General features: G+C 47.3%; 1 protein-coding gene across 2 annotated transcripts in view; it reads left to right on the top strand.

The window, feature by feature from the left end:
* Positions 1–7,083: 7,083 nt before the first annotated feature.
* Positions 7,084–23,587, top strand: part of LOC148502560 (CD48 antigen-like) — a 34,545-nt gene continuing 18,041 nt past the window's right edge. Inside the window, exons 1-3 of one of the 2 annotated variants that reach the window (XM_088449606.1) lie at positions 7,084–7,357; positions 15,412–15,444; positions 20,632–20,949. In XM_088449606.1, coding sequence (XP_088305732.1) covers positions 7,303–7,357; positions 15,412–15,444; positions 20,632–20,949 — 406 coding nt within the window. In that variant the 5' untranslated portion in view covers positions 7,084–7,302. The remainder of the gene's footprint in view (positions 7,358–15,411; positions 15,445–20,631; positions 20,950–23,587) is intronic. The other variant, XM_088449607.1, reaches the window with a different exon arrangement.

The following is a 23,587-nucleotide window of genomic DNA, read 5'->3' as shown; positions in this document are numbered from 1 at the left end:
TACACTTAATGCGGTTGTATTATCCCTATAATAAAACACTTCTATAGCAAAACAAACTTCTTATACTTACAACCAATTTAAAACATTACTCAATAACAGAGCACAGTGGGCCTAATTCAGACCCGCTCGCGAGCGAAGGACACTCGCAAGCGGGTCGATGGTGCCCGAATGCACATGCGCACAACTGAGGGAGCTCCGTCGTGCGCATGCACGAGACCCGGCGAGCGACGAGGATCTCACACCAAAGGGGGCGTGCTGTCTATGGTGAGTGACAGCACGCCCCCTTTGGTGGGCGTGCCGGGGGCGTGACTGCCAGACGGAGGCGTTCCCATGGGAACGCCTACCGTCTGGGTCCGACCCCACTGACATCACTAGTGATGTCAGTGGGAGTGATTTTGGCTCTGATAGAGCCAAAATCACTCCAGGGCTTGCGGCAGCGAGACCCTACCGCAGGGTCTCATCGCAAGCCCGATGGTCGCGATGGTCTTGACCATCGCGACCATCATCATGGACGCTCGCTATAGCTGTGGGTGGTAACCCACAGCTATGCGAGCGTCCAAGAGGTCGTTCCATTTTTAGGGAGGAGGGCCCTGATTGAGGGTCTGATTCAGAGCCGGACGCTATTTGCGCTCGCTCGTTCAAAAAAGGGGCTGGCTATTCAAATGAACCATTCACTCTTTGTGGTCTGTTCACGCCTCTATGTCTGAACGAGCGAACAAAACTTGCGGTCGTAATTTTGAAAAAGACACCCCCTGACCGTTCGCACCATACGTCATGTCCGCTATTTATTAGATTAATCGAGTACATCAAACAGCGTATGAACTGCTCGCTATTCTTGTGGCTGGTTTTTCCTACCGCTATTTTGCGAGCAGTTCTGACTATAAAACAACCAAGTAACGTGGTCAATGACGCTGCTGTATTAATTATGCACACCCTTAAAACACCCGTTTTGACCTTTAAGCACGCCTGCGTTCTGTTTTCCACTCCCCGTTTTCAAGCACCTTCCCCTGTTACCACCCACATACGCCTCCCTCTGTCACTCAAAATAGCAGGCATTCGCTATATAGTGAACAAACATTTTTCGGCCGCACTGACTGGTTCGCGCATGCGTATTGCAAACCGTACGCATGCGCAGATGTGCGAACATCGCTCGGAACGAGCGAACGGCCACTTACGAGCGGCTCTGAATGAGACCCTCAGAGCGAGCGCTCTGGTCAGAGCGTTCGGCTCTGAATCAGGCCCAGTGTTAACAATATTTTATATAGAATAAGGCAGTTAATATATTAACTTTAACCTTGGGTCCCCATAAAGTGAGATAAATCAGATCAGTATGATGGAGCTCGGTTGTGCACTCGCCAGAACGTATTTCCTCCTTCTAGACTCTTTATCAGAGTTATGGAGCCTGCAATTTATACAGTCAGGTGCATAAATATTGGGACATTGACAGAATTTTCAGATTTTGGCCTCTATTCACCACCACAATGGCTTTGAAATGAAACAAACAAGATGGGCTTTATCTGCAGACTTTCAGATTTAATTTGAGGGTAATTACATCCAAATCAGGTGAACGGTGTAGGAGTTACAACGGTTTCTATATGTGCCTCCCACTTTTTAAGGGGCCAAAAGTAATGGGACTATCAACTCAAAAGCTATTTCATGGACAGGTGTGGGCTATTCCCTCATTCTTTTATTATCAATTAAGCAGGTAAAAGGTCTGGAGTTGATTCTAGGTGTGACATTTGCATTTGGAATCAGTTGCTGTCGACTCTCAATATGAGTTCCAAAGAGCTGTCACTATCAGTGAAGCAAGCCATCATTAGGCTGAAAAATCAAAACAAACCCATCAGAGAGATAGCAAAAACATTAGGTGTGGCCAAATCAACTGTTTGGAACATTCTTAAAAAGAAAGAACGCACCGGAGAGCTCAGCAACACCAAAAGACCCGGAAGACCACGGAAAACAACTGTGGTGGATGACAGAAGAATTATTTCCCTGGTGAAGAAAAACCCCTTCACAACAGTTGGCCAAATCAAGAACACTCTCCAGGAGGTAGGTGTATATGTGTCAAAGTCAACAATCAAGAGAAGACTTCACAAGAGTGAATATAGAGGGTTCACCACAAGATGTAAACCATTGGTGAGCCTCAAACACAGAAAGACCAGATTAGAGTTTGCCAGACAACATCTAAAAAAGCCATTACAGTTCTGGAACAACATCCTATGGACAGATGAGACAAAGATCAACTTGTACCAGAGTGATGGGAAGAGAAGAGTATGGAGAAGGAAAGGAACTGCTCATGATCCAAAACATACCACCTCATCAGTGAAGCATGGTGGTGGTAGTGTCATGGTGTGGGCATGTATGGCTGCCAATGGAACTGGTTCCCTTGTATTTATTGATGATATGACTGCTGACAAAAGCAGCAGAATGAATTCTGAAGTATTTCGGGCAATATTATATGCTCATATTCAGGCAAATGCTTCAGAACTTATTGGACGGTGCTTCACAGTGCAGATGGACAATGACCCAAAGCATACTGCAAAAGCAACCAATGAGTTTTTTAAGGCTAAAAAGTGGAATGTTATGCAATGGCCAAGTCAATCCCCTGACCTGAATCCGATTGAGCATGCATTTCACTTGATGAAGACAACACTGAAGGGAAAATGCCCCAAGAACAAGCAGGAACTGAAGACATTTGCAGTAGAGGCCTGGCAGAGCATCACCAGGGATGAAACCCAGCGTCTGGGGATGTCTATGTGTTCCAGACTTCAGGCTGTAATTGCCTGCAAAGGATTTGCAACAAAGTATTAAAAAGTGAAAGTTAGATTTAGGATTGTTTAGTTTGTCCCATTACTTTTGGCCCCTTAAAAAGTGGGAGGCACATATAGAAACCGTTGTAATTCCTACACCGTTCACCTGATTTGGATGCGATTACCCTTAAATTAAATCTGAAAGTCTGCAGTTAAAGCACATCTTGTTTTTTTCATTTCAAAGCCATTGTGGTGGTGAATAGAGGCCAAAATATGAAAATTCTGTCAATGTCCCAATATTTATGCACCTGACTGTATATGTTATAAGCACATACTGTGTTTGCTAAGCTTTGCTGAAGTAAGGACTAAAGTGTCTTTGTTTTGCATAGAAATAGTTGCAACACACTGATGTGATCTCATTTGTTACTTTGTAAACATCCCAGCATTGGCAACAAACTTTCATTAGTACTGTGCTCCAGGAAGTCTCTGAGAATATTATTACAGGTACTGGAAAGTTTGCTGACTCAAAAGATGTTAATAAAATTCTGGTGCTGTTCCTTGGTCAGGGCTGAACACTATACCCTCTCTGTACTGACTGACTGGGTACTTTCATTACACTGCCCAGTCCTGGCTCCTCCTATAAGGTGGAGCTATTAGCTCTGTGTGATCAGATGACTGACTCTCTATAGTCTTTTCTGACACTCTCAGAGGAACTGCCTGTTACATTACGGCAGTAACTCCTCACTCTGTGGTATTAACAACACTGTTATGGGAAGCAGCACATAGTTGGGACTATGCTTTGTTCAGCTAAAGGGTTATACTGTCTCTGGCGTTGTCCCTCTCTAATATGGACTTGGGCTGTGTGTGGACAGTAATGCAGGACTACCGACCTGTATCATACACTAACGCTGGCTCCAGCTGATAACTGAGGGCTGACAAGATGTCCTCTTTATCTGTAGCCATTGCTCTCCCCAACTGATTGGATACCTTCTTCTGCAGCCCACCGAGTGCCTGTTAAGGGAGAAGCCCTCCGGTCACTGGGAAATACCACTGGGAACCCGGTGACACACACACCGCAGCTTTGCTCCCACTGGCAGTGACCTCACCACAGCGCAGCCACCAACTGCCATTTTTCTGTAGTTCATAACCTTGAGCCTGCTACAGTACTCGCTGGTCCCCTAATGTCCACCACCGCTGAGGGGGAAGTGCAAAAGTCCCTGAACCTTAATGAAACCAGTTAAATCATGCCCTATATTAGACAATGGCAGGAGTCACATTAATACTTTACATTTTCATAAGGGCACATCAGCCTAGGTAGGAACACAGGGTATTGGTGGGGTGCCACATAACCATACTTGTCTACTGTCCCAGAAGTATCGTTGGATACATGGGTGGCTACATATCCTGGTATTTTTGGACACATGGGTAGCTACATATCCTGGTATTGTTGGAAACATGGGTGGCTACATATCCTGGCATTGTTGGATACATGGGTGGCTATATATCCTGGCATTGTTGGATACATGGGTGGCTACATATCCTGGTATTGTTGGATACATGGGTGGCTACATATCCTGGCATTGTTGGATACATGGGTGGCTACATATCCTGGTATTGTTGGATACATGGGTGGCTACATATCCTGGTATTGTTGGATACATGGGTGGCTACCTATCCTGGCATTGTTGGATACATGGGTGGCTACCTATCCTGGCAGCAGTGGATACATGAGTGGCTACATATCCTGGCATTGTTGGATACATGGGTGGCTACATATCCTGGTATTGTTGGATACATGGGTGGCTACATATCCTGATATTGTTGGATACATGGGTGGCTACATATCCTGGTATTGTTGGATACATGGGTGGCTACATATCCTGGTATTGTTGGATACATGGGTGGCTACATATCCTGGTATTGTTGGATACATGGGTGGCTACATATCCTGGCATTGTTGGATACATGGGTGGCTACATATCCTGGCATTGGATACATGGGTGGCTACCTATCCTGGCATTGTTGGATACATGGGTGGCTACCTATCCTGGCATTGTTGGATACATGGGTGGCTACCTATCCTGGGATTGTTGGATTCATGGGTGGCTACATATCCTGGCATTGTTGGATACATGGGTGGCTACCTATCCTGGCAGCAGTGGATACATGGGTGGCTATATATCCTGGCATTGTTGGATACATGGGTGGCTACATATCCTGGCATTGTTGGATACATGGATGGCTGCATATCCTGGTATTGTTCAATACAAGTGATTTTTTTTATTTTTATTTTATATCTTGGATTCATATAAGTCATTACTGTGTGTTGATTTATGTAAACTTGAAATATTTATTTGAATGTGCTGTGACTGTTATTTTATTTTTATTTTTTTCAAAACGGAATAACCCAACAATGTGAAGAAAAACCACAGTAGTGTGACACAATGTTATGACAGGGAGTGACGAGTGAGGAGAGATGACTGTAAAGTTTTATTGTGCATAAACAATATTAAAGCAGCATACCAGTGAGCAGACCTTTGTATCCTATTTATTAACCGTTACTGATATAGCACCAGCATATTCAGTTGTGCTTTACAATTGGGAGCAAAACTGGGTAATAATAGACAGACAGAGAGGTATGGGGGTCCTGCTTGTTATGGTTTGTGTTTTATTTAAAAGATGTCCTGTGGAAACCAATCACCTACTGCAATATGTTTAAAATATGGCAGAATTTTTATTTAAACACTAAAGCGGGCCATACATGGTGCGATAGGCACCGTGCAACCCGACTGGGGATCCAGCATCTGACAAATCGGGCGGTCCCAACACACGGTGCAATCGGGTGACCGACCGCCCGATATGCCGGCTCCCCCTCCCTCACCCGCATAGCTCTGCATGGAATTGCACATCGTATCCCCTGATCGACTGAACCTGCAGTAAGATCAGGGGGTGCGATGTACGACCCCCATGGGTGCTCGCTCAGTCCGACATCAGGCCTATTCACTTGCAGCCATATCGCACCAATCCATCGGATCGGCTGCTTTACCACACCCTTTATGGGCTGCATTACTCTGCATACTATACAGCACAGGTTCTCCAACTCAGTCCTCAGGAACCCAAACAGTGCATGTTTTCCAGGTCTCCTCACAATCGCAAGTGAGATAATTAGAACCACCTGTGGATCTTTCAAAATGTGTCAGTGAGTAATGAATACACCTGTGCACCTGCTGGGTGACCTGGAAAACGTGACCTGTGTGGGGGTCCTGAGGACTGAGTTTGAGAACCTCTGCTATACAGGAAAAGAGAACACAGCATGATAGGGCTAATCTGTGGTATTATAGATGGTATACAGAACAAAAAGCTTTATTATGGGGCAATAGATCATGTCATACTGTGTACCCAGCATTACACATAGGGGCCCATTTATATTAATCGCATTTGAAATGTGATCTGGATGCAATAGTAGCGCAGCCATGATTACATTGCAGGATGTGATGATTGCGCACCCACGGGGCCAGGGGCCCATCCCTGCGATATACACATCAGTGGTCTCTTCACTCAGGGGCGTCTTCAGAGAGGAGGGGGCCTGTGTGCACTCCCCGTGCAGGGCCTCCTCCTCTCTCCCCGGTGGCCGGCAGCCGGCTGATGCGGCTAGCCAGCCACTGGAGCCTTAGTAGACTCTGGGCACTAGAGTGTGCCGGGAGTCTACTGCGCATGCGCAGAACACCGGAAAAATGGCCGCGGCGGCCATTTTACGTTGTTCTGAGCAGCACTGACACCCGACGCGGGACCACGGACAGGTAAGTTTAAAATAATATGGGTGCAGTGTGGGGCCCCCCTGGACCCGGGGGCCAGTGTGCCCCGCACACACTGCACCCATTATAGATACGCCATTGTCTTCACCCCTGTGCATGCATTTCGGCCATTGCCCAACTCTCTCCAGCAGCTTGGTAAATCTGGCAGCATCACAGATAGAAATCTATGGGGGTTGTGGCCGCTGTCGGAAATGCGGTCCTCTGTAATACATCTCGGGGATACTTAATATTTGTGGGTGTCCTCCGAAAATGGCTATTTTCTGTATTTATTGATTACCAGTTCTTTATATAGCGCACGCATATTCCGCAGCGCTTTACAGAGAATATTTGGCCATTCACGTCAGTCCCTGCCCCAGTGGAGCTTACACTCTATATTCCCTACCGCATGCTCACACACATATACACACTAGGGTTTTTTTTTTGGGAGCCAATTCACCTACCTGTATATTATTGGAGTGTGGGAGAAACCTACGCAGGCACAGGGAGATTATACAAACTACGCACAGTTAAGGCTGTGATGGGATTGGAACCCACTACACCGTCTGTGCTGTATGGTCCTGTAACATAAGAAGCATTACACTGGAGTAGGCTCTGTGCAGGGAGAAGGGGATTTCAGCCTTGTGCGCTTTGGGAGGCGTGGTTGTCTCTTGTGAGCAGGAAGCTTGGACAGCTGTTCTAGGAGAAGCAGCGAGAACAAGTCTGCGGACACTTAGGATCACTTAGCAAGGACCACGGACATGCTGATTCCAGAACTGCTCTTTGTATACGTATCCATCGCACACATTGTTAGTGGTGAGTAAAACGTGTTGCACTGGCTGTGGGCTATGATACCATACAAGTGTAAACTTAAGCTGAGTAAGCTACATGTCTGTTATTTGATCCTGTTTGTTGCTGTCTTACACCCTCGGTTGTATAATGGAGATGACATTATGTTCTGCCTATACGCAGTACTGTCCTAATGCTGACTTATGTTGTGTCTTCCTGCTCAGAGTATTTGGGTGCTTACTTGCCTATCTCTACTCACACATTGTATTATCCCTCTCTTCTCCCCTCACCTGTGAGTTCTTCCCCATGATGCAGTTTCTGCTGAGTTTTATGGTTTGTTGCTATGTACTAATAGCGTAATGCACTCTCCTACATAATGCTGAGGATGTAGCGCACGGGGAGAGTGGTTACCGCAACTGCTGTCCCTGCGCGTTTCCCTTAGTACAATGGTTCTCAAACCCAGTCCATAAGGCACCCTAATAGCCCAGGTTTTCAGGATACCCATACTTAAGCACCGTTGCCTTAATTAATCCCTCAGCCAGTCTGATTATACCATTTATGCACCAGCATGGATAGACTGAAAACCTGAATTGTTAGGGTGCCTTGAGGAACGAGGGCCTGATTCACTACCGATTGCAATAGCGATTACGCACGCAGTCTCACTGCGATAGTATGCTAATCCATTGCGATCGCAGCACAACATAAGGACGCCCACTTTACCTTACACACATCCTTGTGTGTAATCCTTAGCAAGACTGCGAAGCCATCGGTACCATAGAGTACCATCGCAGCCTCACGTACACTTGCACAAGCCCCGACCTCACTCAGAAATTGCTAACTTCAGCGCACGCTATGAGACCTCAGGCTGCGTACGGCATCACAGTGGATAATTTATGCACGCCACTGCAATGCGCTCAAACGCTCTGGCATGCCTGCGTTTCACTGACCCCCCCCCCTCCCGCGTCACCACCCATAAACGGTCTGCGTAGTCACTTCGATTGCAGTCACGATCGCAGTGGCCGGTTCATAGGTGAATTCACATGGTCTGAGGTTTGCTTATTAAATGCAGCGCAACACAGTAAATTGTGCAGGACCCAGACAGAAAATAATATAAAATGTTGCAGATATTGATATTACTACCATAACTACTACACTGCAGATACACCTGGTGTTTATTCCATTTGTTTTTAAATATTTGGTTTAGATTGCCTCAGAGAGATTCCTGCTCCCTATCACTTAGTAGGTGTAAGGATGTGCTGCCTTTCCCTGCTTTAGGGCTCTATTTATTAACATTATTTTTACTAAAATAAAGTGAAAAAGGGTGTTTTGTGTTTTCACACCCTTTTCACATTATTTTAGTATCACCTATAGTTATTACAGGGCAATTGGAGTAGAATTAGTAAAATTCTACTCCAACCCCCAGTATCACTTATTTTTAGTAAAGCAGATCGCATTTCCCATAACTGTAATGGGAAATGTGATCCGACCAAAGTTACTAAAAATAAATTGTAAAAAAATACCGGGGGAAGCCCTGTGATAATAACGCCACCTGGAGGTGGCGTTATCCAGGGTCTCCCCCGGTTACCGGGCTCCCACTCTGCTCTAACGGGAAGAGCAGAGGTGGGAGCCGGTACCAGTAATCAGCTATGTGGTCTAAGCAGACCGCAAGCTGATTGCTGTAAAAAAAAGAAAAAAAAAAATGTAAATTTTTTTTTCTTCCTTACCTGAATCCAGGGACCGGTGATCGGGCCTCCGGTGATGGCCCCTCTCCGGTCAGCTGGTCTCCCATAGTACAATGGGGCCCGGTCATCAGGTGATCGGGTCCCAGTGCAGTATGGGAGATCACCTGATCGAGGAGCCCGGAGAAGATCCCCGGAGGCCAGGAGGATGCAGGTAAGTGTAATGAAGGGAGGTGGGGGTCGCGCGGGGGGGTCGCGGGGTTCCGCGATTGCGGGGGCGGGGCTTAGCACCGGGGGTGGGGCTTAGTGTCGGTGGGGGGTAGTAGCGGTGGTCGGTCGGCGCATGCGCGGGCTCTTAGTCGCGGTATTTTTTCCGAAAATACCGCGACTAGAGTGCGGATGGGATCCACAGGGACAGAGCTTTATCGCAAATCCCTGTGATATTGCCTGAATTCGCAATGCGAATTCACTCGGTAATATCACACTACAATCCGCATTCAATATGCGGATTGTAGTAAATAGAGCCCTTGGGCTTTAAACAAGACATTGACTTTTTCTAAAAATAAATAAATCCACTTTCAATGCTTATCCAAACCTTATGAACTGTATAAATGTTCTGCATATAGCCAAGTGTTCTAGGATGCCATAATTCCAGAAGACATATAGATATAGATAGTTCCTGACAATCACCACTTCCCACGTTGTCTCTCCACACTCAGGGCTGTTTGCGAGCGCTGGCTCTGAATCAGGGCGGGGAATTTTTTTCAAATTTCCACCTCCAGGCCGCTCGCATAGCTGTGAGTGTCCATCGGCATTGCGAGGAGACCCTAAGGTAGGGTCTCAGCACTCGCAATGCCGAGTGGACTTCCTGCTTTAATAGAGCAGGAAGTCCACTACTGACATCACGAGTGATGTCAGTAGGGCCGACCACAAACGGCAGGCGTTCCTTCGAGAACGCCTCCGTTTGTGCAGCCACCCCCCCTCCCCGGGGCGAGCTGTCGATCAACATCGTTCTCACTAACTACGGGGCTTGCGCACGCATGTGCACTGGGCCACCATCGACCCGCTTGTTGCAAAAATAGTCTTACAAAATTCTTTTATAAATAATCTCAGCACCGAAAAGGAATTACTGTCATTCAAGTTAATCCAATCTTGCAGTACACCAAAAAGATAGTTCCTTTAGGTAATTGATCACAGGGTCCACCTTACCACACTCCTCCAGAAATACACTTCATAAACCAGCACCTGTAGTCATACGGATAAGGACAGTGGGCTCTGTTTATTAACATTATTTTTACTAAAATAAAGTGAAAAAGGGTGTTTTCACACCCTTTTCACATTATTTTAGTTTCACCTGTAGTTATTACAGGGCAATTGGAGTAGAATTAGTAATATTCGACTCCAACCCCCAGTATCACTTATTTTTAGTAAAGCAGATCGCATTTCCCATAATTGTAATGGGAAATGTGATCCGACCACAGTTACAAAAAATATCGGGGAAAGCCCTGTGATAATAACGCCACCTGGAGGTGGCGTTATCCAGACTTTCCCCCGGTTACCGGGCTCCCACTCTGAGAGCAGAGCCGGGAGTCGGTCCCAGTAATCAGCTGTGTGGTCTGAACAGACCGCAAGCTGATCACTGTAAAAAAAAAATAATAACAAAAAAAATTACTAACCTGACTCCAGGGACTGGTGATCGGGGGTAGCAGCGGCGACCGGTCGGCGCATGCGCGGACCTTTAATCCCACAGCTATAGCGAGCGGCCATGATGATGGTCGCGCTGGTCAAGACCATTGCGACTATCGGGCTTGCGACGAGACCCTTGTGGTAGGGTCTCGTTGCCGTAAGCCCCAGAGAGCTTTCGGTTCTAACAGAGCTGAAAGCTCTCCCACTGACATCACTTGTGATGTCAGTGGGGCCACCCCCAAACAGCAGGTGTTCTCATGGGAACGCCTCAGTTTGGGCAGCCACGCCCCCGGCACGCCCATCAAAGGGGGCGAGCTGTCACTCAACATCGACAGCTCGCCCCCTTTGGTGCGAGACCCGGAGCGACGGATTGCCCGTCGCTAGCCGGGTCTCACGCATGGGCACGACGGAGCCAGCTCCGTCGTGCGCATGCACTGTGGGCCACCATCGACCCAGTTGCGAGCACTCAGCGCTTGCGACTGGGTCTGAATCAGGCCCTGAGTGTGGAGAGACAACGTGGGAAGTGGTGATTGTGAGGAACTATCTATATCTATATGTCTTCCGGAATTATGGCATCTTGTAAAACTAAAAACCGCTTTCAGCTCCCTGTACCGCCCTTGTACTCTGTGTACTGCTATCTGCTATAAAACCTATTTACAAAGGTTGGCAACACTGGTAATAGCACAATGGATGTCCTGTCCTACATCGATTATCAGAATACCTATACACGGAGAGCGGTATAGGGTTCATGTAGTCAGTGCTCACAATTAAAAGCTTCAGGGGTCTATCTATCAAGCAGTGATGATAGGGGCGGTTTAAGAGAGGTGGGGGCACGTGTGCAGGCTGTGTGCTGGCCCCCTCTCTCAGAGCCGGCCCTAACCAATTTGATGCCCTAGGCAAAATTTAGGCTGGTGCCCCCTAGCACGGCCATGAGGTCCGTCTCTGACCCAGCACCCTTCTCCCAGCAGTGCAGATCACAGCAGCAGCCAGCAACACATTCGCCCACAGCAATCCTCAGCCAGCACAGCGCCCCTCACCCAGCAGCACAGATCACAGCAGCAGAACTCATCACCCCTCACACCGGCCAGCACACAGCACCTCTCAAAGCAGTCAGCTCAACACCCCTCACTGATGCTGAGCTGACTTGCACTGGGTACACACTTAGCGATGTGTACCCAGCACTGATGTCGCATGCGGCGGATCCCAGTGGGGTGCCAGCATTGGCAAGCGGATAAACTCTTGTCGATGCTGGCAGCAACAGCGGGAGCCATGCTGCAGTTGGCAGCATGGCCCCTGCTGGCGATATCACCTGTCGGACATAGATGCAGGTCTGATGGGCGAGTTACTGACAATGAGCGGGAGCACACATCGTCAGTGACATATAGTCTAGTGTTTACCCAGCATAAGTCAAAAATTGTCTCTTGAGAGCTGCCATGCTACCTGTGAAGCTGATTGCTGAAGCACATACGAGAATGCAGCTGCCGTGCGTCCGCCCCTGCAGTTGTTTCTAGGCTCCTAGTCCTTCCTGTGCTTGGTGGCTGGCAAATACATCGCCCCCACAGGAAAAAACACACTGCCCCAAACAGGGAAAAATTATATACATTGCACCACAGGAAAAAAATCATATACATTGCCCCCACACAGGAAAAAAATCATATGCATTGCCCCCACACAGGAAAAAAATCATATACATTGCCCCCACACAGGAAAAAAATCATATACATTGCCCCCACACAGGAAAAAAATCATATGCATTGCCCCCACACAGGAAAAAAATCATATGCATTGCCCCCACACAGGAAAAAAATCATATGCATTGCCCCCACACAGGAAAAAAATCATATGCATTGCCCCCACACAGGAAAAAAATCATATGCATTGCCCCCACAGGAAAAAAGTCATATACATTGGCCCCAAACAGAAAAATTCATATACATTGCCCCCACACAGGAAAAAAATTATATACATTGCCCCCACACAGGAAATAAATCATATACATTGCCCCCACACAGGAAATAAATCACTGCCCCACAGATGAAAATATTCAACCCCTCCCATCTCCCTGCCCACAGGGCATTGCAGTTATGGTACTGTTGGTACTAGAGATATTTACCGAGGAGCAGGTAATGCAGGACAGGCAGGCTGACAGGTAATGCAGGACAGGCGGGGACAGTTAGAAAAAAAACAAGTACCCGGCAGCAACTGCAGGAGGAGAGGCTGTACACAGAGAGGCAGTGCCGAAGGAGAGATGAACAGAGGTGAGTGGAGCGGCCGGACCACCACCTTCTCCCTCTTCATTACAGCCCGCGGCTGTCAGCATACTATGAGTCAGTATGACTCATTATTAGTACCTGTCTAGTGCGGCAGGCTGCGAGCCCCTTCATAGCGGTGTGCGCTGGTGCCATGCACTGACTGTACCGCCGCTAGCTCCCCCGGACCACTTTAGTTGCTGTCCGCTGCAGGGTAGCCAGAGCCACCATCCAGATGCCCCAAACCTCCCCCCCAGCCTCTAGGCATTTTCAGATGCCTCTAGGCATTTGCCTATGTTGCCTATGCCTAGGGCCGGCTCTGCCCTCTCTCCAGCAGTACTGTAGACTATGGATTTGTGCCAGAGAATACTGCGCATGTGCAGGTCTTCAGGAACCTGGCATCCACGCTATGTTCCCGAAAATTTCTCTATTGCACATGTGTAAGTCTCCGGGAAAATGGCCGCTTTGCCATTTTCCCAGTGATTTCTGTTTGCAGCCAGAGCCGAAATGGGACTCTGAAGAGGTAGATATAATATGGGTGTGTGGTGTGGGCCCCCCTGGAGTGATAGCCCCTTTAATTTTCTGGATAAAAGAATTGTCACTGCTTCTTCCTATTTATCAAGAGGGAATCTACAGAGTAAACTCTATATAGACTGTGAAGTTGCTTAATTCATCTTGAGATAGCGTAACCCTTACCTGGCAATGGGAACCAGCAAAGCTGGGGAGGTGGCGTGCGGCGCCCTCCAGTGGCCAGCGCCCCTAGGCAGCTGCATAATGGTGGCTCCAGCCCTATCTCTGGGTCAAATCTCAATGCGTGTTCTTGGGGAGCGCACATTTTACATGAACCCTTTAATGGCAGCTTTAGGTTGTCATTTTAGGGCGATAAATACTCTGCTTGATCTATTTCTCAGAAACTGTTCTGCATCACTGTGATATGCAGCAAAACAGCACAAACCCACCAATGATAAAATAGACCCTCGGTATGTTAAGGGGAACCCAGATTAAAACCAGGAAGGGATTAGGAGTCCTTGCAGGAGAAGAGGGAGAGACAATTAGGGGCCTCACCAGCTGACACTGTAAAACATAGTAGCTATATTTTCTGGATAAGTAAAAGAGTAGAGCGCCTATACTCCAATATATAAACACAACTTATAAAATCAGCTCACAATTTTAAATGTTAGTTTAATATCAAATACACAAAGAAAATTCCTGGTGCCTATCAGTATGCTACCACCCGCCTGCAGCTCTCAAAAAATGCGGGTGCTCTGCCTACAATAGGAAATCCAAAATAAACTATGATATGAAAACTCTAGCGATTAGACATCTAGGGGTAACTTTACTAAGATGGAAGTTCTACTAAGAAGTGATGTTGCCCATAGCAACCAATCAGATTCCAGGTATTATCTTCTAGAAGGTGCTAGATAAATGAGTAGTAGAATCTGGTTGCTATGGGCAACATCACTTCTTAAATAGAACTCCCTTCTTAGTAAATGTACCCCTTAATATCCAATTCACAATAATACATTATATATAGTGTATTATTGTGAATTGGAAATTAAATGTTTAATTAATCACTAGTGCTTTCATATCAGTTTGATTTAGTTTAATATTAATCACTGTAAAAGAGTCTCTATTCATTAAAAACATATTTGTTAAACAGAATATTAATCAATGTTACATAATGTACATAATACAGGTACAATCAAATGCAATATATGAGATACAGCAGATTTTGGTCAATCAAGATTATCTCATATATTGCATTTTATTGTAACCGTATTATGTACATTATCTAACATTGATGTATATTCTGTTTTACAAATATGTTTTTTAATGATTAGACAGACTATCTTCTTTTATAGTGATTAATATTATATTTATTATTATATTAAACATTTGAAATTGTGAGCTGATTGTTGTGTTTATATACTGGAGTATAGGCGCTGTACTTTTTTTTTTTTTTCTCTTAGAGCAGTTTTTTGGATTACTTAACAGGGAACGGCAATCACCCTTGTGAACTGTATGTTTTTTGAATGAGGTGGCGCACTATATAAACAATATTTTCCCAGTATACCTCCTTCCGGGAGGGAGCTGAATGTATGCATACAGCGGGGGGCTTGCCTGCCTTTCCGGGTGGCGGGAGAGTGGCACCCAATATTCGGGAGGCTCCCGGACAAATCCGGAGAGTAGGCAAGCCTGTTATGTACATGTATAGTGGGGGGTGTTTGGGTAGAGTAATTTATGTGAAAACTGAGCGGAATCTGCATTAGGCTCTGGTCACCTGTAACGGAGACTCATCATTCCAGTTTCTGCGTCGGTTTTCACAGTAAGTTGTTATGATCATTTATTCAGCATGTAGATAGGTAGCTACTTTGTTCAGTTACTGATTTTAAGTGAATTTAATTTACTTGATTTTTATTTTAGCATTCCTTCTAAAAAATTCACAGTGATATTTCTGCACTTACAGGAGAAAAGAGAACAGAACCCGTGTGTACTTCAGGTAAGTGGATTATAAATGTATAACATACACAGACATGTATGGGGACTATTATCCTGAATGCTAGGATTTAGGGGTCTATCGGTGTCCCAGGATCCAGGAACTCGCGTGAACCACACGCCCTGCACCCAGTCTATATAAATATATATATATACGCCCATAGGGATGTACGTTCCCCATCCAACGGTGCCTGCTATCACTCCCACCAAGATGGGGGCGGCAGTGTTCTCTTTCAGAAAGAACTTCATAAAGTCAGATTTTAGCTCTGTTGGAACGCAATATAATAGCGAGCATGGTGTACAAGGCTGATGGTTGGATGAAGGTTGTTATTTTGAACCCCCAATGGTTCATGTTTTGAGGGTGTCTGTCTGTGGAAAAAAGTGTGGGATAATCACTGACCCAGCCATATACATGAATTCACCTCAGAGGTGTAACTAGAACTATGTGGGCACCATTGCAACATTTAGAAGGGGCCCTATACCAATACTTCTAGAGACAGGTTGGGTACGGGTTACCGGTGCTAAGGATCCCGATGCCTGAATCCCACCTAGGTGAGAATACGGACACCTGGAGGTAAGTGTACTAACACTAACCCTGCCCCTAAACCTCCCCCTCCCCCCGCCGCCTAACCTTTACCCTCCCCCTAGTGCCTAACCCTAAACATAACCCTCCCCCTAACCCTAAAACTTACCGTCAGGATGTCAGCGGTCAGGATGCTGGCGCCGGGTTTATGACTGGTGTCGGGATTCCAGTGCCAGCAATGCGCAAAAATAGCTTGCACCACTGAATCAGGCCCTGAGGGTGCGATACTGGGGAAGTACTAGGGCATTAGGGTAAATGGGGCAGTGTATGGGTGGATAAGTGAAATGGGGCAGTAATTGGAGGAAGGGGCAGTATGTGGAAGGGGGTGTGGTATTTGGAGGAGGCACGGTGTTGTGCGAGCAGTGTTGAGGCATTGTGAGGACTGGGGGCATTATGAGGAGTTGGCCCAGTGTTGGGGTAGTGTATGTATGGGGGACAGTATGTGGAGGGGGGGAGCCCCGGATGCACTAATATAATAATAGGACAGAACACAGGGAGATGACACTAATACCCCTTTCACACAGAAAACGAAACTACCAGGTAAAACACTTTTACCCAGTAATTTGCAGATAAACACTGATACTTTTTTTTCTGTGTGAAAGGGTCAACCCGGGTCGAAATTGCCAGGTCTCCAACCCTGGTAAAAAGCAGGGATGGAGACGCAGCAATTTTAACCCAGTTTGATCCTTTCACACGGAAAAAACCCCAATGTCGATCTGTAAATTACCGGGTAAAAGTGCTTTACCCTGTAATTTTGTTTTCACTGTGAAAGGGAGGGGTAAGTCTTTAACCGGGAAAACACACCTGACATTTAAATGCCGGTTAAAAGATATTTCACACATTCTGTGTGAAAGCTGTATAAGAGGAGAATATAACAGGGCTATAACTGAGAGGAAACAGTGTGTCCATATGAAAGCATCAGGCATTGCGAGGTCCTCACTACTCACCATGCTCCTAGTTCCAGTGCAGGAGGAGCAGAAGTAAGGGGACGTAGCCTGTGTACAGCTAGAGCTGCCCTCCTATGGTAATAAATGTATGGCCAGTCTAGCACAATATTGGGGGCAATCCCGACAGCATGGGTTATATCATTTTTGTAGCATTCCACTGGCGAATGATCACTGCCACTCAGTGGAGGTTGCCCCCCCCCCTTGTATAGCTCACAGCATTGGCACCGCCCTTGCTACACCCCTGCCCTGCAGCACCAGCCAGTTAGGGAACTCTCCGCATCGATAGACAATTAACTGAGGGCTCTCTTAATAAAGTATTCACATACTGATGTAAAATCTTTGTTTTGGGAGATACGGTTATAGGGGGAGATTTATCAAAGCTTGGAGAGAGATAAATGACCGACCAATCAGCTCCTTATTTTTCAAACACAGCCTGTAAAGTGACAGTTAGAAGCTGATTGGTACTTTGGGCGGGATGTATCAACCCTATAAATGCAGTCAAACCACCAAAAACTGCAGTTTTCAGAGGATTGCCGCAAAACCCCATGTGCATAAAAGTGGCCCATAGCGTATATCGGAGATATCCGCTGCAGACTGCTGGCATTGCATGCTATGGGGCTGCGATGTGACGTATACACCAGAGCTGATTCCCAATAGGTTATGGGCTTCTTTAATACCCCTTTTACACCAGAGCAAAAACCTGGGTTTTTGCTGGGTCTACCCAGGTCGCAGCTCAGTGTAAAAGGGTCCCTGAAAAATAACCTGGGTCAAGTGACCCTGCAATCCAACCCAGGTAGCTACCAGGGTTGGACCCAGGATGGACCCAGGTAATGGTGCAGTGTAAACGGTGCAACCCGGGTTATCTGACCTGGGTCATGCCTAAAATGAGCGGATTGGTGGTTGTGGAGCATTCACCTCCCACTTTTTATGACCTCACAGATTTAGCAGGGCAGACCTGAGTTCAGTGTGAACAGGGCTGACCTGGGAGTAACCCAGATCAAAGGTGCAGTGTAAATGGGTCTGACCTGGGTCTGACCAGGGTTGGAACCATGTCCAAAAACCCAGGTCGGACCTGGGTTTTTGGTGGAAAAGAGGTATTACATAGAATTCCCCTGAGAGAGATCCGTGGCTTGCACAAGCACAGGGGAACTACCGGCTCATAAACCTAGAAGTCCTCACAACGTATAGGACTGCTCTTATTGGACGAGCTGACATTTGCATTTTATACACATTGATTCATAGATACATACATCATTAATAAACACCGCTATGCATGCGATAATTTACAGGATGTACAGCATGCAATATGCGATGCATGATATGTCCCACCCTTTATCTCTAACCACTTTATCTCTCTCCAAGCTTTGATAAAACCCCCCCATACTCTTCAACAATCTGAAGCGGTCAAGCCAGTCCCAGCGATGCGCCAATACCTGTGAATGAAAGTAATTGCTATCCATAATCACCATTGCACATGTACAGTGTAGATGGATGCCCTGGCCATTGGCCTCGCTACAGCTGATTGGACCATAGGCTCTGTAGCCTCCCACAGCAGAGGCCGGAGGATGGCCTGGTTAGTGGCCTCGCTACAGCTGATTGAATCATAGGCTCTGTAGTCTCCCACAGCAGAGGCCGGAGACTAAGCAGAGCAGCCCTATCCAACAGATTATTTGTCAATGCCTCCCAAAGGCCCCCTGCCCCAGGCTGACTGTCTGCCCGTTAAATGCTGACAGCCTAGAAAGGACACATCCTGTAGCTTCTGTCCTCTACCCCGGTTAGGCCCATGGAGGGATGTTGGGTGCTCCTGGACTCCCAAGCGCCCTTAGCATAACAGCGCTGGGACTTTCTATTGCTGTACATCCAATCCCTTCCCACTCTGTAGGACACTTCTGATTGGGCGCTGTAACTGAAGGGGGCGGAGAGGACGGGGAAGAGGCAGGATGACAGCACTCTCCACTGATCTTCTCCTGCATTGATGCCCATTACTTCATCCACAGATGGCACATTTCTTAGAGAAAGAGCAGCATTCTGTTCTTCTCTGAAACACTTTCCCCATATTGGTGTATGGGGTTAGCGATATTTACACCACTGGAGAATCTGAGATCTCCTCACGGTAACCCCTTCTGTGAATAAAACAAAGCAGTGAAAAGCCCTGTTATCATGTGGATGAGTAATAAGGGCTTCTCACTGCTGCATTAATAGATCCCTGGGTCTGGGATATCCTGGGCACCGACTGAGGCGCTACTTCCTCTGTACCTTGTGCTGGGTTCACTACACTGGCTTGAAACAGGGAAATAGAATTTGCTCACCAGGGGTGCACTGCACTTAGGTTCCACCAGCTGTCCTGTGTGTCTGATCCAGATTTGTTCTCTGTGCTTTAGAGTGTGGCCTCTCTTGCCCTCCGTTCCCGGCCGGCGGTGGAGTGACTGCCAGCAGGGTTCGCTGCTCTGGCACTGGATAGGCCCGGGTAGTGGGGACCTCACCTCATGGAATGCTGGGAAGAGTGTCACAGTCTCTCCCTTTTCCAGTGACATGCTGCTTTGTGAGCTGGGTCCATGGGGTACTGGAGGAGACCTGCGCATGACAAAAGAAATCCACAAAACATGATCTATTGGGAGAACTTGAGGACTGGCTTTGAGAACCATTCATTTATTATATTCTCAATTAGAGAAGCCTGGACCAGCCATGGGACGATTGTGAGACCATTTTGATGAATCAATACAAAAAGGTTAAATTCACCAAAATCTTACTAGACACACCTGTGTAAATCAAGACTTAAAGCAACAAAGATGATTTTGATCTTCTATAATAAAGGGGCTATTTTAAATTGGGACAGAGACGGACTTTGAAGGGATAATTACACACTAAAACAGCGCGCACCTACAGATTAGTCTGACCCTCAGACTATCTAGGTGGACTTCTAGTTTGTGGAGGCATTTTAGGAGAGCAAAGAGTAGGCCTGCACTTTGATACGTGTTGGGCGGCCAATCTAGGCACCAAAGATAAACATGTTTTGCGGAGCTTAAGGGGCTAATTCAGCTGAACGTAGATTCTGTTAGTGTGCTAACACACACGCTAGCCCTTGAATGCCTCTGCTTGATTGACAGGCAGAGGCATTTAAGGGGCGGTGCGGGGGCGACCGGCTTTCCCGGAAGTGCGCCCCGTTTTCTGGGAGTGCTAAGTTCAGAGACTGCGTGGACGTACGCAGTCTGCTGGGCTCACAAGCCGGCCAGCCTCAGTAAGCTGAGGCTTGCTCAGCTGGCCCACTGCTCGGTGCCATCCACCATCGCAACCATCGACCACCAATTGTTGCGATGGTGACTTCTGCACTGCGATGGAGGGATCGCAAATGCAGCAGGGAGTGTCATACAGGGGGTGTCATACACCTTCTGCTGCATTTGCATGATTGCAAGGATCGCATTGCAAAGCTGCCAGTGTGCACCCCATATGCGTGCAGCTTTGCAATTGCGATCCTTGCTGTATCAGGTGAATTCTTCTTTTTCTCATGTGTTTAATTCATTTACTTTTAGTCCATTTTTATGTTTGGTTGATTTCTCTTCCATCTCCCACTTACACCGCATCCAGCGTATGTTCAAAAAGAAAGTGTTTGACAAGACAATACGCCCACATTTTTTAATGCTTTGTACTCCGTTGTATACAGGTGAAGCAAATGAAGTGCAGCATTCGATCGGTCTCCTGAACCATCCTATAGAATTCCCCATATGCCCGACCCTGTCGCAGAGCATCGCAGAGGTTGTCTGGTATTTTCAAACCCAAGAAAAAACGTTAATAATTGCGAAGTTCAACCAGAACTGGACTGACTACAATCTGGATTTTAGAAACCGTCTGCAGACATCCGATGATGGAACTAAGCTACATATTCAGGAACTGAGGAGGGAGGATGCTGGGATCTACCGTGTCAGAGTTACCTTTGCAGACCATGAAATTTGTTACAAATGTTTCGACCTCACATTATATGGTACGTGTTCATATTAATATGTGTATATGATAGAATAGTGATATTATTTTGTAATATACAATATTATTTCCAGATATTTACTAACCGGTCATATGCATCAACCCACCATATGACTCAAGCCAAATACCCTTGTAACATGCACTACCACACATATGTACAGAAATATTCTGGGCCTTCTGTACAGTTGGATGCAAACTACTGCCTTGTGACAAAAATCCTAGTTTCAGCCCTGATGCACTAAAGTGCGGGTTTTCAGAAGTGGAGATGCTGCCCATAGCAACCAATCAGAGTCTAGTTATTATCTTCTAAAAGGTGTTAGATACATGTTAAGTAGAATCTAATTGGTTGCTATTGGCAACATCTCCACTTCTAAAAACCTGCACTTTAGTAAATTTACCCCTCAGTGTACGAGGGAGGGCTTACATGGAATAGGTGTGGAGGGACAGAAAATGGTATAATAATTTAATGTGGCCAGGGCCGGATTACTAATGGGGCGGGTGGAGCTACAGCTCCAGGCCCACCTTGAAAATAGGCCCACAGGATCCATTGCAGTGCAGTCAGTTTTGAAAGGGAATTTAAAAAAAAAAATCCCTGTCACCGCTGTCTGCACTGCAGTGGAGGGAAGCCCCAGGCCCCGGCCAGTCACCCCCTCTCTACCCCCGGCCAGTCACCCCCTCTCTACCCACCTCACATCGGCAATCCGAAGCTCCGTCATTCGAGGCTCCACCCCCAGACTGTCTGAAGCCCCGCCCCTGTGTTATCCGAGTATCCTCTCCTTACAGGGTCTCCTTGCAGTGTTAAGCTCCGCCCCCATACCGGCCGAAGCTCCGCCCCCATACCGGCCAAAGCTCCGCCCCCATACCGGCCGAAGCTCCGCCCCCAATTCGTGCTAGGGGTCCCATCTGCATCTGCAGTTATGTCCCCTTTCATCTGAAGCACGGTCCATTCATCCCCACCCACCTCCATTGATTGAGCTGACTGCTGGCATAGAAATTATGAGATGTCAGCCCTGCACAGGAGGGAGGGAGCTGTCACCAGCCATTAGGAGCAAGCAACCCACAGGTAGGTATACTGGCTGGCACCTATGTATGTGTGTATATATATATATATATATTATTTTTTTTTCCCATTGTCTGGCACTACCAACAATAAAGAACCTAGGCCCTGATTCAGAGCCGGACGCTCTGACCAGAGCGCTCGCTCTGAATCAAGGCCCTCCTCCATTAAAATGGAGCGTCCTCCTGGACGCTCGTATAGCTGTGGGTCACCGCCCACAGCATATACGAGTGTTCAAAAAGATGGTCGCGATGGTCTTGACCATCGCGACCATCGGACTTGCGACGGAAACCCTGCGGTAGGGTTTCCCAGCCACAAGCCCTGGAGTGATTTTGGCTCTATCAGAGCCAAAATCACTCCCACTGACATCACTAGTGATGTCAGTGGGGCCGGCTTCAGACTGTAGGCGTTCCCATGGGAACGCCTCTGTCTGGCAGGCATGCCCACCAAAGGGGGCGTGCTGTCAGTCACCATCGACAGCACGCCCCCTTTGGTGCGAGACCCGGAGCGACAGCTTGGCTGTCGCAGTCCGGGTCTTGCGCATGCGCACGACGGAGCTCCCTCCGTCATGCGCATGCGCAGTGGGGAACATCGACCCACTTGCGAGCGTACTGCCGCTTGCGAGTGGGTCTGAATGACCCCCCTAGTCCTCACAGTCAGAAAAATCTACATAGCAGAGTTGGGGCACTCTAATGCCGGGTGCACACTAGACGATATTTTGCCCGATCCGGCGGATCGGGCCAACATATCGTCCGCATCAACCAGCGTGTACCAGCTATGTCGTTGATGACGTGCGCTCCCGTGCGTTGTCAGCGACATTGCTTGTCGGACCTGCATGCAGGTCCGACAGGCTATATTGTTAGCGGGGCCCATGCTGTCGAATGCTCCTGGCATCGTCTAGTGTGTACCAGCCTTTAGCTTAAATAAACATTTTCTGAGACTGAATGCATTATCAACATTTCAGTCATTGAGTCACACTGATACTGCATCCAGTCTCAGAAAATGTTTAAGCTAAAGGCCCCCATAAACGGTGCAATATGCACCTTGCGATGCGATGGGGGATCCGACGTCCGACATATTGGATGGTCCCCACACACGCTGTGATCGGGTTGCTGACCGCCCCATATGCCGGCACCCCCCTCCCCCACCCGCATAGCGCTGTGTGGGATCGTACATCGCATCTCCAGATCAATTGAACTTGCAGTAAGATCTGGGGGTGCGATGTACGACCCCACGAGAGCGCGCTCTGGCCGATATCATACCCACACATGGTACGATATAGCAGCGATATCAAACCAATCATTCGGGTCGGCTGCTATATCGCACCGTGTATGGGCACCTTAAGAGTGCCACACCTCTGCTCTGTATAGAGAGAGAAAGAGAGATAATGTGTATATATAGAGTAATTATATGCCTCTCTCTCTCTCTGTATATATATATATATATATATATATATTATATATTCGGTTAGTATGCAGAGCCACGGTATGTGGCAGAACACAGTGCGTCACTCCAGGATTTGGTACAAAGTAATATTTCTGTTTCAATGTTTCAAGGCCCCTGCGGCCCCTTCGTCAGGATA

This window comes from Taudactylus pleione, unplaced genomic scaffold (assembly GCF_031769625.1).
Source record: "Taudactylus pleione unplaced genomic scaffold, aTauple2 ptg000490l, whole genome shotgun sequence".
NCBI lineage: Eukaryota > Metazoa > Chordata > Amphibia > Anura > Myobatrachidae > Taudactylus > Taudactylus pleione.
This window is presented reverse-complemented; position numbering and strand designations above follow the sequence as displayed.